The 15,882-nt window shown below is 43.2% G+C and overlaps 1 protein-coding gene across 1 annotated transcript in view; it reads right to left on the bottom strand.

Moving 5' to 3' along the window:
• The window catches only part of LOC103304325 (zinc finger protein 25-like), a 33,725-nt gene that overhangs the window by 8,824 nt on the left and 9,019 nt on the right, over window positions 1-15,882 (bottom strand). Inside the window, 4 exon segments of the mRNA XM_054723598.1 lie at window positions 11,477-11,530; window positions 11,532-12,139; window positions 12,389-12,536; window positions 12,975-13,240. Coding sequence (XP_054579573.1) covers window positions 11,477-11,530; window positions 11,532-12,139; window positions 12,389-12,536; window positions 12,975-13,240 — 1,076 coding nt within the window.

Raw genomic sequence — 15,882 nt, 5'->3', positions numbered from 1 at the left:
TGATTTACTTCTTTTTCTTTATCGAATGATGAGCACAGAAGATAGCTTATGAAATATCTAACTTATTGAATTTTCCAAGGGTTTCCTTATGACCAAGCAGATGATAAATTTTGGTAAGTGCTTGAGTATGTATAAAATGCATACTCTGTATTTGAATAAATATTTATTTGTTTGTTTGAGTTTGTAGATATATTTTTCCCTATCAGAGCAGCTAATTTTAAAAGAGATATCGCGAAGCCTCCTACTGAAGTTGTGTTTTCATGAGATCCTCTTTTTATTTCTAATAATTTTTACTGTCTGTATTTACCTGCTATGTGGCTTGGGGCAGAAAGTTTTATGCTCATTACATGCTCTTCATACATTGTGCAGTAGTAATGCGCTTCCTTATTCACTTTGGAATTTTTATCTCGAAGTCCAACTTGTCCGATGTGAATAGTGCTACTCCTGCTTTTTTGTTTGCTCCCTGGTCAAAGCCGATGTTTGAATCCCAAACACATTGACGGAGCAAGCGTCTCGCTGTGGCCCTGAGACCAGATGCATTGGGGTTGCAGCCTTCCTCTTACAAGTTTCCTTCAGGGAGGGTGCCCATTGGAATTCCGAGGAGTAGCCCCTAGAACTTCAATGGAGGAAGTGGCACTGCGTGGCAACGGGGTGGTCTGTAGCCGATACTGGACGCCCTGCCCAGATCGCCCACCAGGAGTGAGGGCTTATTCCCGGGGCTGCTGGCGTCACTGCCAGCAAATAGTCCTCAGTTGTCAGCACTCCTCAGGGTGTGCCTGGGCTGAAGAGACTTGCCGCACCTAAGGCCCAGCCCTTCCCCAGGGCGGCCCATGTCCAATTACCCGGTCACTTGGGGCTGTAAAGACCCAGCTCCCCTCACGCCAACTTGGCACAGCTCTGAAGTGCCATCACAGCTTCAGAGCCCCTCGAAGAGCGGGCTGATGCTCTTACTGGCTCTGTATCTCAGCCCACTTCCTCACTCTGCCCAAGCCTTCCTTCCCTTTCACAGATGTTGGTCCCAAGGGCCTTCACACACACATCTTTGTTTCAGAGTGTTTCTTCTAAGGAAGCCAACTATGACAATAGGAGGCTGTGTTTATGATTAAGAGATGCATGCTTAAGAGTGAAGTGTCATAATATTGGTAACTTATTTTTAAATGATTCAGAAAAAAAAATGTGTACCAGGTACAAAGAGATATAGAGATAAAGAGAATCATAACAATAGGTGAACCCAGATGGTTTATATAGAAATGTTGATTGTAACATTCCTCTGCCTTATTTGGGGATTTAAAATGGTACAAAATACAAAGGTGGAAATAAAATCCCTGTGTTCTATTTTTAATAGCTGTCTCAGTGTGAGCAAAATTAAACTTGAATGGCCAATCTGCTATCTTTACCTGGGAGCTTGTCATTATTTTAAATCTTTTTGTTTGTTTTTCTAAGACAGTTAAGTAAATCTGCATGCCTTCCTTTGAATTCTCCTATGGTCTCATCTCATAGATTTTTATATTTTGTGTTCTCATTGCTAGTCACTAGAAATAATTTATAATCTGGATTTTGATTTTCTCTTTGACCAGCGAGGAGACAGTTAAAAGAGTAGATTCTGGATATTTGTGTCTAGAGGAGTTTTGCTGGAGGTGAGGTCTTGGTTTGACTCTTTGGCTTTTCAGGTTGATGAATTCCAGTTCTCCTGCATTGTGGTCTGGGAAATGGCTTGTGGTATGTTTTGCCTTTTGGAATATAGTAAAATTTCCTCTAAGGATTCTGGGGAGATGGTTGAGTACATCCTTCCATTTAAACCTAGCTCCTGAACTTTTGTTGAGCAAGCAGCTCTGAGGTTTAGGGCAAAAGCAAGATCTAGTGCATCTCCCGGGTCCAGAAGGAGGGAGTTGGCAGAGCAACATTCCCCCTCTAGGTCCGGAGAGAGCTCGGGGACCAGTGGCCCAGGCCCAGGAGCGATGGTCAGAAGGAAAGTGGCAAAATCTGGGAACACTTGACTTATGAAAATCTAAGGAGCTCCTGAGGGAGAGGCTGCGCCGGCCCACATGCTGTGCTCGGGGCTCACTGCTCTGGCGCTCAGAAGGCTGCGGGGGAGGAAACAAATGTGTCAAAGCCTTTCTTCCCTGAGAACATGCCAGCGGAGGGGAAAGAGTGCAGAGGGAGTCCTTCTGGGACCAACAACTCACCAGCTGGGGCGCCGCAGACCCCGAGCGCCAAGACTGCTGCCCTGTCCATTACTCGGGAAGCTGACTACCACGGATCCCCAGCGAGTCAGCAAAGGAAGATGTCAACGTGCTCACGGGGACCCCAGAGTGAGAGGAGAAAGAACTGGCACATCTCAGAGAACAACGAGCACAACCTCCTGGAGGAGAGAGAGGACACCCTCAATAGCAACCGATGATGCAAACAACACCTAAGGAGGTGTAGGTGCAGTGTGCACACACGCACGCTCACTAACACACACACACACATTCTGGATCGAGGGAAAATCTCGTGTTCAGACTGAAGTTCTCAGGAGATGAAGGTCACTGCTGAAGCCTGACCTGGAACACCAAATGGAGAAATAAAACACACAAGTCAGAAATCCACAGAGATGGGAATTATGAGAGGTGAAATAGAAGAGGTTCAAGGGAATGATGCAGGTGACCAAATACTTGTGTATTTAAATTATTCAGTATTGGAATTATTATTATTATTATTATTATTATTATTATTATTATTGGAACGTTGGAAATTCATGAAATGAAGGAAATGGAAGACAAGCAATAATTAAACAAAATAGTGGCGGAAATTTTTCCAATAAAGACTTGATCTGAAGATTCGAAGGGTTCCCTGAATTCCAAACAGAAGTTATAAAATACTAGAGGCCCAGTGCACGAATTCGTGCATGGGTGGGGTCCCTCAGCCTGGCCAGCAATCGGGATCCATCGGACCAGGCCAGCCAGGGGGAGGGGCCATGGGAGGTTGGCCTTTGGGCTGCCAGGAGAGGGGCCACAGGAGGTTGGCCGGCCTGGGGGAAGGGCCGAGGGAGGTGGGCTGGCCAGCCCCACCCCAATTGGGGCCAATCGGGGACCAGCTGGTTGGGGTGAGGGGCTGCAGGAGGTTGGCCAGCTGCGGGAGGTTGGCTGTGGGAGCACACTGACCACCATGGGGCAGCTCCTGTATTGAGCGTCTGCCCTCTGGTGGTCAGAGTGCATCATAGCAACTGGTTGGCTGGTTGTCCTGGTCATTCCAGTCCTTCAGGTCATTCGGTTGCTTAGGCTTTTATATATATAGATGATACTCCCCTTTAGGCATGTCCTGGGCAAAGGACTGAGCTCTGAGTATAAATAAAAAGCTTTCCAGCTTTCAGTGAGGGAGGATAGGTAACTTACAAAGGCAGACAATGAGACTAGTATTGGACTTCTTCTCTGAAATACTGGAAGCAAACAATGATTTTTCATCTGCAACTGGAAGCAAATAAAATCCCTGTATTTTACCTGGGAGCTTCTCATTATTTTAAATCTTGTGCTTCCAGTTGCAGATAAAGTAATAATACCTACCAACTTCTGAGGGCGGGGGGGAGGGAGGGGAAAATCCTGAGGGAAAGACCAATAATATGGGACTCTAAGTACGGAAGGGTCTCGATCTGGTATTTGGGGAGATGGAGAATAAAAGCATTTACATTTCTTTGGGGGTTGGGAACACAGAGATGTAAAGTATTGTAAATGGGTCATCTTAATGTGGAGAAATAGATGGCATTTTTATATAATGGCAGATGATATAAGTGTGATTATGTATTTTATTCTGAACGTGCACCCCAGCGAGCCAGCAAAGGAAAATACCAACGTGCCTTCCTTAAAAAGGAAAAGCAACTGCTATTCTATAGAATACCAAAATCCGAAAGAAAGAAGAAAAGATAATAAGTGGCTATGTTGTCAAGCCGGCAAAGGTAAGAAAAAGAAGAGAGAAATAACAAAGAAAAGCAAATAGTAAGCCTGGATTAAAGTGGAAGGAATAAAATAAAGCATATCCATTTTATACTAATCTTAAATGAGCTGAATTGTCCCATTAAAACCCAAAGTCTGCTAAATAAGATTAAAGAACAAAACCCAGACATGTGCTGTTGTCAGGAATACTGTATTAGTAAGAATTGCATGCAACTGAAACCTGAATCACAGTGGCTTAAACACAAGAAATTTATTTTGCCTTTGTAACAAGAGGTGGGTAGGTAGGTGGTGCTGAGCTGGGGCAGCTGCTCAGAAAAGTTCTCCTCTCTACTGCTCTTTCTAGATTCCCCTCACCCTTAGTGCCTCTGCTGGTGGCAGTAGCTTACTTGGTGGTGTGACCTCAACACTCATTCCTCAGGGATCTGAGCCCTCCCTGGTCCCAGGCCGTGATGGATGCGCATGTCCACTTACCATCAAAATCGGGCAACACATCCATATGCCAAGTGGAGGCTGCGTCCTCCTCTGTGGACTGGTCGTGAGGGACCCTCATCTCATCCCAGTTAGCCACAGGGGTAAGCAGAGGGAGAGGCAATAGTGGGGGAAATGGGGGTCTGCTTGCTTGCTCGTGCAGCTCCCTGCTGCCATCTGGTCCTCCTCTGCTCAGTCCCGGGTGTACTGGGGACCCCCATCCTGGCATGCTGCTGGGTCCACCGAACTTAGGAGTTGATTGATTTGACAGAATCCAGCTCATTGTGGATAGTTCTGGCTGCACAGTCATGTGCTCTCCCAGGGTCAGGGGTCCAGCCCTACCCGGGCAAGCAGCATACGCATCTTACAGAAAGGTGTGTGCTTCTCTGCGGCAGATGATGTGGCCTGGCTCCAGAACCCGAGGGATCTGAGTTGTGGTTTCCCCACAAGACTCGACCAAAACTCCACTCGGCATCTTATCTCTAACCCGTAGGGTCTGCTAGGCCAGATGGGCCAAGCCTGGGGGCCACGGGCATTGCAGCCTAGACCTGCTGCCAGGCTTTGCCTGCTCTGGACCTCTCTCTGTGGTGGAAGCCTTCATTCCACCCAGCCCGTGGATCTGTGCGGTATTCCCAGGTTTGGACATGCTGCCTCCAGAATCCAAAGAGGTCTACCCAGCCCAGCGCTTCCTTCTCTGTGGCCAACTTGGGTCCTGTGCCAATAGCTCTTAAGATGTTTGCGCATTTTCTTTCCTCAGCATATGGTTATCTGCCATGAGCTTTCAGAGTTCTAGGGAGCCAGCCTCTTCTCCTTCTCCTCCTTCTTCTCCTTCTCCTTCTCCTTCTCCTTCTCCTTCTCCTCCTCCTTCTCCTTCTCCTCCTCTTCCTTCTCCTCCTCTTCCTCCTCCTCCTCTTTCTCCTCCTCCTCCTCCTCTTCCTTCTTCTTCCTTTTTTAATATGTTTTATTGATTTCAGAGAGGAAGGGGGACACAGAGACAGAAACATCAATGATGGGAGAGAATCATTGATTAGGCTGCCTCCTGCACACACACACCCCCCCCCCCCCACCAGGGGTCAAGCCCACAATCCGGGCATGTGCCCTGACCGGGAATTGAACCGTGACCTCCTGGTTCATAGGTCAACGCTCAACTACTGAGCCACACTGTCTGGGCTGCCAGCCTCTCCTTCATTCAGTGTGTCTGGAATCCTAAAACTGGCTCAGATCTAGAAACTAAATAAGAAATTGTGACTCTTGAGAAGTGGCCAACCACCTGATCAGGAAAGTTAAATTGGGAAAAACATGTAGTGTGGAAGAGACACACACCACACATTTCTGTGTGTAATATGCGTAGAAAAAAGACTAGAAGAAACACCGCAGACTTAGCCATCCTCACCTCTCAGTGGTAAGAATGGCGGTGTTGTGGACCGATTTCATATTCTTCGTGGTACTTTCCTGTATTGTTCACACTTTGGTACCATAGCAGGTGTACTCTACCACGCCTGAAATTATGTGTGTTTTCTCTTCTCTGGAGAGAGGTGCATAAACTCATCTTGTCATAGTTGGAAGTGGCTGTCAACTCCCTACTCTCCAAAGGGTGGGCGTGGGTATCTGGCATCACTTAAGAAGTCTCCCCTGGAAAGACTCCTTCTGAATCAAGGTGGCCTCTCCCAGAGGCATGGGGAAGGGGCCCCACTGCCTGGGGAGAGGGACTTTAACAGCCCCTTTCTTATAAAGAGCAACATACACTTGCCAAACAACCCAGTCATTTTACTCCTAGGTGTTAACTCAAGAGAAATGAAAACACATGTCCATTCAAAGACTTGTACATGAGTACACATAGCAGCTTTATTCATGATAGCCTCAAACTGAATACAACCCAAAGAGACATTAACAAGTGAATGAACGAACAAATCGTGTATATCCTTACAATGGAATACTACTCAGCAATAAAAAGAATGGACTGTTAATACATCCAACAACATGGATGAATCTCACAATAATTGTGCCAAGTAAAAGAAGTCAGAAAGATAGCACATAGTGTTTGATTCCATTTATATAAGTTTCTTTAAAAAGCAAATGAATCTTTAGTGACACAAAGCAGATCCGTGGTTGCTTGGGGTTCTAGGGGCGGGAAATGGGAAGAAGGGAGTAAGGTAGGTACATGGGGAAACTTGTGGGGATGATTAGAATGGAACACTTGAGTTCAAGTTTAAGTTATAGCAACCCCCACCCACAAGGAGACTTTTAAGATATTTTTACTAATTGTGTCCTCCCCATAAACATTTAATACCATAGATATACCATATATCTGTTTATGTACTGTGGTGTTTTGAGGGCCACAAACCACTGTAATATATAATAATTTTTTTGGGGGGGGATAGAACGTTGATTTGACTAATTTTCACCACCTTGGGTTCAATATTGCCCTTATTGAGAATGCATGCCTATTCCATAAGAAAAAAAAAATTAAAGTAGGCAAGGAAGTAGTGGTATTATAATTAAAATAATCTGCTCTGACTCTTTGATGGAAACATAGTAACACACATAACTGTGAAAAATGTCTCCCCAGCACTATGCATTAATATGGGTTAATGAAGATGGGTGGCTGAAATGAGAAGGTGGTTTGGAAGGCAGGCACCTTTCAGAGCAGAGAAATGGTGGAGTCTTTCATGTGCAACTAGAGCCCTCTGCTGGCCATTTTGGGAAACTGCCTCAGTAAGTTAAATCGCCCATTCATGTACTTTTTTCTCCAGCATCTGTAATGTACCATGGACGAGGCTTGGGTTTGAAGCTCAGCAAGGTTTAATAACCGAGTCAAACCATACAGTGATAAATGGCAAAGCTGGCATTCAAGTCAGGTTTGTCCAGTTCTAACGCCCATTCTCTTCTCCTCTGGAGGTGGAGGCTCATTTACCCACCTATAGATGTCCTATTGCTCCAGCATCATTTGTTAAAAAGTCTTTCTTCCTCCATTGAACTGCTTTTGCATCTTTGTAAATCAGCTGGACATATTTGTGTGGGTCTATTTCTGGGTTCTCTGTTATGTTCCATTGATCATGTGTCTATCTACCCATCAATACCACATGGTCTTGATTATTGTAGCTTTATAATAAGTCTTCAAATCAGCAAACTGATCAATTTTATTCCTCTTTTTCAAAATTGTTTTACCTCTTCTAGTTCCTTTCTCTTTCCATAAAAACTTTAGAATAATCTTGCCTATAGCTACAAAAAATTCCTTCAGGAATTTGATAGGAATTGCATTAAATCTAGATATCAATATGGGGAGAATTGACATCTTTACTGCTGAGGATATTTTTCCATTAACTGTTTTAGAGAGAGTGGAGGAGGAGGAGGAGAGCGAAGGAAACACCTATGTGAAGAGATGCATCAATTGGCTGCCTTCTGCCCTCACCCTGATTGGGCCAGGACAGAGCCTGCAATCTAAAATGATATTGTATTATATCTTTTGTCAAATAAATTCCCTAGAATCTATAAATCTCTATAAACAAGGTTTTCTTAATATAGGTAAAGACCGATATATAATTGTGTTTTTTAAAACCATAATAATAAAATGTTATGTTTTAAGTCATATTGTTTTAATCCAGGCATTGGATCCATAGAATTTCATTTAAAACATTAGTATTTGCTTTGAATGTTTTATTTTCCTATAGTTGGTAAATTTGTTAGAGTACTTGATAAATTTCTCATGTTGTAATGGCAATTTATTTGACTAAAGACATAATTAACTTGTGGGAGAAACAATGTTATGAAAACCCATGGCTGCAATTATTATCAAATCTTACCAAATTTAACTGACCTGGAGACATGTCCAAGGCCAAGATGATTATAAATACATCAATCAACAGAAAAAAAGTAAGATTTGCCTGGCCAGCATGACTCAGTGGTTGAGCATTGACCTATGAACCAGGAGGTCACAGTTCAATTACCAGTCAGGGCATATACCCAGGTTGTGGGCTCAATATCCAGTGTGGGGTGTGCAGGAGGCAACTGATTAATAGTTCTATCTCATCATTGATGTTTCTATCTCTCCTTTCCACTCTGAAATCAATAAAAAATATTTTTAAAGTATTAAAAAATAAAAAAATGATATTATATTTTAAATTTTGATGCCGTTTGTTCATTGCTGGCATATAGAAATACAATTGAATTTTGTATGTTTACCTTGCTGAACTCATTTGTTAGTTCGAGGAGATTTTTGTTTTTTTAGATTCTTTGGGATTTTTCTACTTAGACAATCACCATGTCATCTGCAAACAGGACAATTTTACTTCTTTGCTGAAGTGTATGCTTTTATTTTATTTTCTTGCCTTACTGCACTGGTTAGAACTTCCAGCACTCTGCTGGATAAGAATGGTAACAACAGATATCCTTGCTTTGTTCCCACTCTTAGGAGTGCAGCATCCAGTCTTTCACCATCCTATCTAATAAAAGAGTAATATGCAAATTGACAGTACCTCCACCACACCGCAAGCCACGCCCACCAGCCAATCAGGAGCGAGTATGCAAATTAACCCAACCAAGATGGCTGCGGCCACTGAGCGAGCAGGAGGCTAGGGTTGCCCTTGGCGATGGAGGAAGCCAAGCTTCCTGCACACCCTGGCCAGCCCAGGCCTCTGCTGAAGGCTACAAAGTTTCAATTATAGAAGACAAATAAATCCCAGATACCAGGGCCTCCGCTTGGGTTGCCAGGGGGTGTGGCCGGCCTGCAAACCACCACAGGCCCCTCGCCCAGGCCACCCCACACCCCAAGGGAACCCCCACCCTGATCCAGGACACCTTACAGGGCAAACCAGCCGGCCCCCACCCATGCACCAGGCCTCTATCCTATCTAATAAAAGAGTAATATGCAAATTGACCATCACTCTAACACACAAGGTGGCTGCCCCCATGTGGACACAAGATGGCCACCACAAGATGGCCAGCAGAGGAGGGCAGTTGGGAGGGACCAGGCCAGCAGGGGAGGGCAGTTGGGAGGGACGAGGCATGCAAGGGAGGGCAGTTGGGGGCAATGAAGCCTGCAGGGGAAGGCAGTTAGGGGTGACCAGGCCGGCAGAGGAGGGAAGTTGGGGGCAACCGGGCCTGCAGGGAAGGGCAGTTGGAGGGGACCCAGGCCTGCAGGGGAGGGCAGTTAGGTATCAATCAGGCTGGCTGGGGAGTGGTTAGGGGGTGATCAGCCTGGCAGGCAGAAGCGGTTGGGGCAATCAGGAAGGCAGGCAGGTGAGCAGTTGGGAGCCAGCAGTTCTGGATTGTGAGAGGGCAGTCAGACATCCCTCAAGGTGTCCCAGATTGGAGAGGGTGCAGGCTGGGCTGAGGGACACCCCCCCACCCCCGTGCACAAATTTTGTGCACCGGGCCTCTAGTTAAGTATAAAGTTAGCTGTAGGCTTTTTTAGATGTTTTTTATCAAGTTCCCCTCTATTCCTATTTTTCTGAGAGTTTTTTTGTCATGACTTTCAAATACCTTGGTCAATTTGATTTTTCTTCATTGGTTGATATGATCATGTGATAGCCACCAAAGATAATTTATTCTTTAGTTTGTTAATATGGTGGATTACATTGATTTATTTCAAGTATTAAACCAGCCTTGCATTTTTGCAATGAACTCCATGGTATATAATTCACTTTATATATTCATGTCTTTTCATATAATCCTATCTAATAAAGGGGGAATATGCTAATTGACCATCACGCCATTGCAAAGATGGCAACACCCACAGCCAATAAGGAGGGAATATGCTAATTGACTGCCCTGCCCTCAAAGATGGCAGTGCCCACAGCCTCAAGATGGTGGCGCCCAGTTCCCTCAGCTCTGCCGGGGTGGCAGGTGCACGGCAAGGCCAGGCCCACCCCAAGGTGGGCCTGTCCACTCTGCACACCTGCCTCCAGAGTCCCCCAGTCCCTGTGGGAGTGCACTGACCACCAGGGGGCAGCTCCTGCATTGAGTGTCTGCCCCTGGTGGTTAGTGCACATTATAGTGATCAGTTGTTCTGCTGTCAGGCCGAAACTGGCTCTCTGACATCCCCTGAAGGGTCCCAGATTGCAAGAGGGCACAGGCCAGGCTGAGGGACCCCACTGGTGCATGATCAGGGCTGGGGAGGGACGTGGGAGGTTGGCCAGCCTGGGAGGGGCCACGGGAGGGCTCCAGGGCATGTCCAGCCTGTCTTGCTCAGTCCTGATCGGCCGGACCCCAGCAGCAAGCTAACCTACCAGTTGGAGTGTCTGCCCCCTGGTGGTCAGTGCACATCATAGCAAGTAGTTGAGCGGCCTTAGCATATCATTAGTATATTATGCTTTGATTGGTTGAACGGCCAACTGGATGACTGTACACTTAGCATATTAGGCTTTTATTATATAGGATTTAATTTTCAAGAAACAGGCTTGAAATAATTGCATTAGAATGTTAGCAAAAGTGATGTTTTGGTGTGAGGATCATAGTTAAGATTTTTTTCTTTTATTTATTTTTCTGCATTCAAAACGTTTTTCAAGTATCTCCACCACTCATAATTTGGGCCTAGCCTTCCTGATTTTCTTGATTGTATTATTTTCCTTTGTTCCCTAGTATTTTTAAAAATAATATGAACCTTGAACAAAATATAAAAAGTGACGAAAGTCAAAACAAAACAAAATCAAAGTACAGTAAACATAAATAAAAATAAAAAGTAATAAGTTATCACAAATAATATGAACAAGTTGAATTCACATATCAGTTAATAATTGGCTACAGCAGCTCCACATTTCACATTCCACTTGAAACTGAATATTTTCTGTTATCTTTTCTGTAACAAGTTTGGTGTTACATCTGAAATACGATCTCTAGTTAAACAATATTTCTACAATAACATTTTAATTCATATTCCTAAAATGACATATTTCCCCTCAACATCTTTGAGTACTCATTGAAAGCTTTTCATGCACTCCAAGTATACAAAGGGTTTCACTCCTATATTAATCCTCTCATTTCCATTAGCTATAACCTATTGATAAAGACTTCCCTATGTGTTGACATCTTAGCATTTCTGCCCTGCAAACTTGCTGATGGTCAATAAGTTTGACTTGTACATGCAGGCTCCTGCCCACGGAGATTGTTGACAGGAGTTTTCTTCTTGTGTGTTCTTCTTTGATGTTTGGTGAGGGCTGACCTCTGGCTGAAGGTTTTGCTACATTCATTACACTCATAGGGTTTTTCCCCTGTGTGAATTCTCTGATGTTTTGTGAGTGCTGACTTTTCATAGAAAGTTTTTCCACATTCCGGACATTTGTAGGGTTTCTCTCCTGTATGAGTTCTCTGATGTACAACAAGGTTGGATTTCACACAGAAAGATCTCCAGCATTCATTACATTTATAGGGTTTCTCTCCTGTGTGGGTCCTTTGATGTTGAGTAAGGTTTGATTTCACACAAAAGGTTTTCCCACATTCATTACACCGATATGGTTTCTCTCCCGTGTGAGTTCTCTGGTGCACCGTGAGGGCTGACTTCTGGCAGAAGGATTTTCCACATTCATTACATTCATATGGTTTTTCTCCTGTGTGAGTTCTCTGATGTTCAGTGAGGTTGGACTTCACAAAGAAGGATTTTCCACATTCATTACATTCATAGGGTTTTCTCCCTATGTGTGTTCTCTGATGTTGAGTAAGGTCTGTTTTCTTATGGAAGCCTTTCCCACATTTATTACAGTCATAGGTTTTCTTTCCTTTGTGAACACTCTGATTCTGAGTGAGGTCTGACTTATTACTTAAGTCCCTCCCACTTTCATTACATTTATTGGTTCTTTTCCTCAAGTGTGTTCTCTGATGTTGACCGAGTTTCAAGTTCTTGCAGGAGGATTTCTCACACTTACTACCTTCAAAGCTTTTGTCTCCTGTGTTAATCCTCTGGTTTTGAGTGAGGTGTGACTTCTTTATGGCTTTCTCGCTTCCATTACACTCACTGTGTTTTTCTGTTGTATGAATTTTCTGATGTTGAGAAAGGCATGACTTTTCATGGAAGGATTTCCCACGTTTATTACAGTCATAGATTTTCTCTCCACTGTGAGTTCTCTCAGCTTGAGTGTGGTATGACTTCTGCAAGGCTTCCTCACTTTCATTATACTCATCAGGGTTTCCTCCTGTGTGCATTCTCTGATGTTGAGTAAGGTTTGACTTACTGCTACAGGATTTCTCCAATTTATTACATTCGGAGTGTTTCTCCCCTGTGCGAGTTCTCTGATGTGCACGTTTTGGCTTTACCCATGAAGATTTCCCATTTTTACTGGATTCGTGTGGCTTCCTTTCCCTAAGGGTTCTCAGATAAGCACTGAACTTCAACTTTTGCTTGAAGGTTGTTCTATGTTTTTTACCTTCAGAGGGGTTCTCTCCTGTGTGAACTCTCTTATATGTAACAAAGGCTGTTTTTTTGTGAAAGGCTTTCCCACAATTATTATATTTAAGAAGTTGCTCTGAATCTGAATTCTTCTGATGTTGACTAAAGTAATCATTATGACTGTGGGACTTCTTTTGATCATTGTCACAGGGGTTGCTCATTGTATGAGTTTTCTCATGCATAGTATCAAGGAATACACATCCATTGAAATCATTGGGCTTTTTTATTTCATGGATTCTATTACTAAGAATTAATTTTGAAACATTTTTCAAGTTTGTTCCAAATGAGTCACATTTATGAGATATTTTTCTTGAAGACACTGGGTTTGTGGCCATATTTAATTCTTCTAAGGTTTTACTTCTCTCCTTAGTCAGTGTTTTGTTGTTGCTGAATAAAGCTTGCTTTGGATATATATCTTCATTTTCTTGGCTTCTCTCTTTCATGTTATTGACTTTCTGGACTTCTATAAATATTAAAAATTAACATACATTATAAATCTTAACATATTCTTAAAGCAATGGGGTTGTATACAAGTGCCCTATGTTGAGTTGATTCTTAGGTTTTAGACATAGTCTCCAGGGATGAAAGACTCTTAAGCAAATATTTAACTCTTTTGTTTGGTAACATGAAAACAAAGACAAAAAACACATACCATAGTAGAAAAAGAGAGAAAACGCTGAAAATTAATCAAGTAGGTTTGGCTTGTTACAAATATAACATTAAAATAGGTAGAGAGTTTGAAATAAAGCAGAAGGAATGGTGAACTGAGAACAAAAGATGTCAGGAAAACAATTGATCCAAAGATGGAGGTTAGTCAAAGAATGGGGCAAAGATAAGGGACCCTGAGTAGGGAGACAAGGAAGACTAAAGGGTGACCAAGGGACGTATCAGAGCAAAGATTAAGTTTGGGGGCAGATTAAAGACTAGAATCTTATCCTCCTCTCCTTATGCTTTAATTAATGCAGCAGGATCCTTCTTACAGTCTACATGCTTCCAACCTCTTCTTTTCTACTCTGTATACCAACTCACACTTATGTTTATAAAATCATTCATTTCCTCTGGTCTAAAGGTCAGTCCTATAGTTCTGGCTCCATCTCTCCATATAGCTGTGATATGGAAAAACAATGTCCAAAGAGAATGTCAAAATATATGAGAGGACAAGCCATGCTTACAACAGGATCCAACTCCCCTCTGTGTTTTGATTGCTGGTGCTATCATTTGATCTATCAGAGTTAATCAATGTAATCTGTCCTGATTGACACTCTACTTTTTCCACTTTCAGTCTGCAATCACAATACTAATTTTTAAAAAAAATATATTTTATTGATATTTTTTACAGAGAGGGATAGAGAGTTAGAAACATCAATGAGAGAGAAACATTGATCAGCTGCCTTCTGCACATCCCCTACTGGGGATGTGCCCACAACCAAGGTACATGCCCTTGACCAGAATCGAACCTGGGACCCTTCAGTCCGCAGGCCGACACTCTATCCACTGAGCCAAACCGGTTAGGGCACAATACTAATTTTTAATTCCACGTTTATGTCATGTTTTCTTCCTCTCTGATTTCTCTTGTCTGTGGGAGCTCAAGCACCTGGCTATTCAACTTGATCCTAGGACCATTACTAATTTTCATCTTAAACATTTTTGGTTATGGGTAATTATTGTTATCCTCTGTTATTCTCATTTTATTCAGTAACATCAACTGTGTGCTTAAAAGCTTATGACTTTTCTGTAGCAGATAGAGGGAAATTTGATGTTGAATGTTTATACTTAAGAGTTGATACTAGTTTCATATGCCTAAATTTACAATGCATGTTCAAATGATCATCCCACAAGTCTACAATATTGCTAGCTTCTACAAAACCAGGATATTTAATCCCATATATTGTGCATTTTCAAACGCAAACCCACTTTCATGTTCTTCACTGAGTTAGCACACATTCCCGCCTTAGCTCTTCTCAGAACCTAGCCATCCTTCAGGGCAATGCTACTTTCCTGCTGTTTAAAAAATATATCTTCACTCTTTTAAATTCCATTTGTGGCCCTGGCCGGTGTTGCTCAGTGGATAGAGCGCCAGCCTGCGGACTGGAGGGTCCCGGGTTCGATTCCGGACAAGGGCATGTGCCTTGGTTGCGGGCACATCCCTAGTGGGGGGTGTGCAGGAGGCAGCTGATCGATGTTTCTCTCTCATCGATGTTTCTAACTCTCTATCCCTCTCCCTTCCTTTCTGTAAAAAAATCAATAAAATATATATAAAAAAATAAAAAAATAAAAAAAAAATAAATTCCATTTGTGGTAAATATTACAAGTAAATACTATCTGTACAATATGTTCTCACACTATTTCCTACGCACTTCTACTTCCATGATCAAGCCTGATTTCCATTGCTTTTGGCAGTTTTCCACATTTTAAAAATTATTATTATTATGTTTGGGATTCCAGCTGCCTCCCACCTACAACAAATACAGAGTTGACTTTTTTCCTTGTGGCATTTGGGTAATTTTCAGGAAAAGAAGGGACAAGGCTGACTTTACACTTGCATCTGTGTATTGGAATTCACTTGTCCCTTCAGAAAACACTGTTTATGTGGCTTCTGAACACCCCTGTCTCCTGACCCTCCCCCTAAAGAGTGGGTGCTCCCTCTCAGTCTCTCTGGCTAGCATCCCGTGTCTTCCTGACTTACAAGTGTAGTGCTTAAGGGTATAGTTCTTGACTTCTTCTCCTACCTATTGTCTCCCTCAAAGTAGAACTCAGTCTTTTCCAGCCATGTAAAGTTTTGCCCCCAGTTCACTCTCTGCCATCATTTGCTAATTTCTCCTCAATAAACCCTCTCTGACTTCCCTGCTGCTCCCTGATTACACCACGTCCACTCCTGTCTCAGAGGCTTGGCACCGGCTGCTCCCTCCATCTGGAAATCTCTCAGGCAACCCATGTCTCACTCCATTCCACTTTTCTTGCTCTGATGTTCACCTCCTCAAAGAGGCCATTCCTGACTTCCCTGCCGATCTCTATCCCCTTCACCTGACTTTAATTTTTCAGAGTGCTGATTACTACCAGACAGACTGCATATTTCCCTGCTCACCAGATCTATTGATAGGACTA

This window comes from Eptesicus fuscus, chromosome 12 (genome assembly GCF_027574615.1).
Source record: "Eptesicus fuscus isolate TK198812 chromosome 12, DD_ASM_mEF_20220401, whole genome shotgun sequence".
Taxonomy (NCBI): Eukaryota; Metazoa; Chordata; class Mammalia; order Chiroptera; family Vespertilionidae; genus Eptesicus; species Eptesicus fuscus.
Note: the sequence above shows the minus strand (reverse complement) of the source record. Positions and strands in the feature narration are given on the sequence as shown.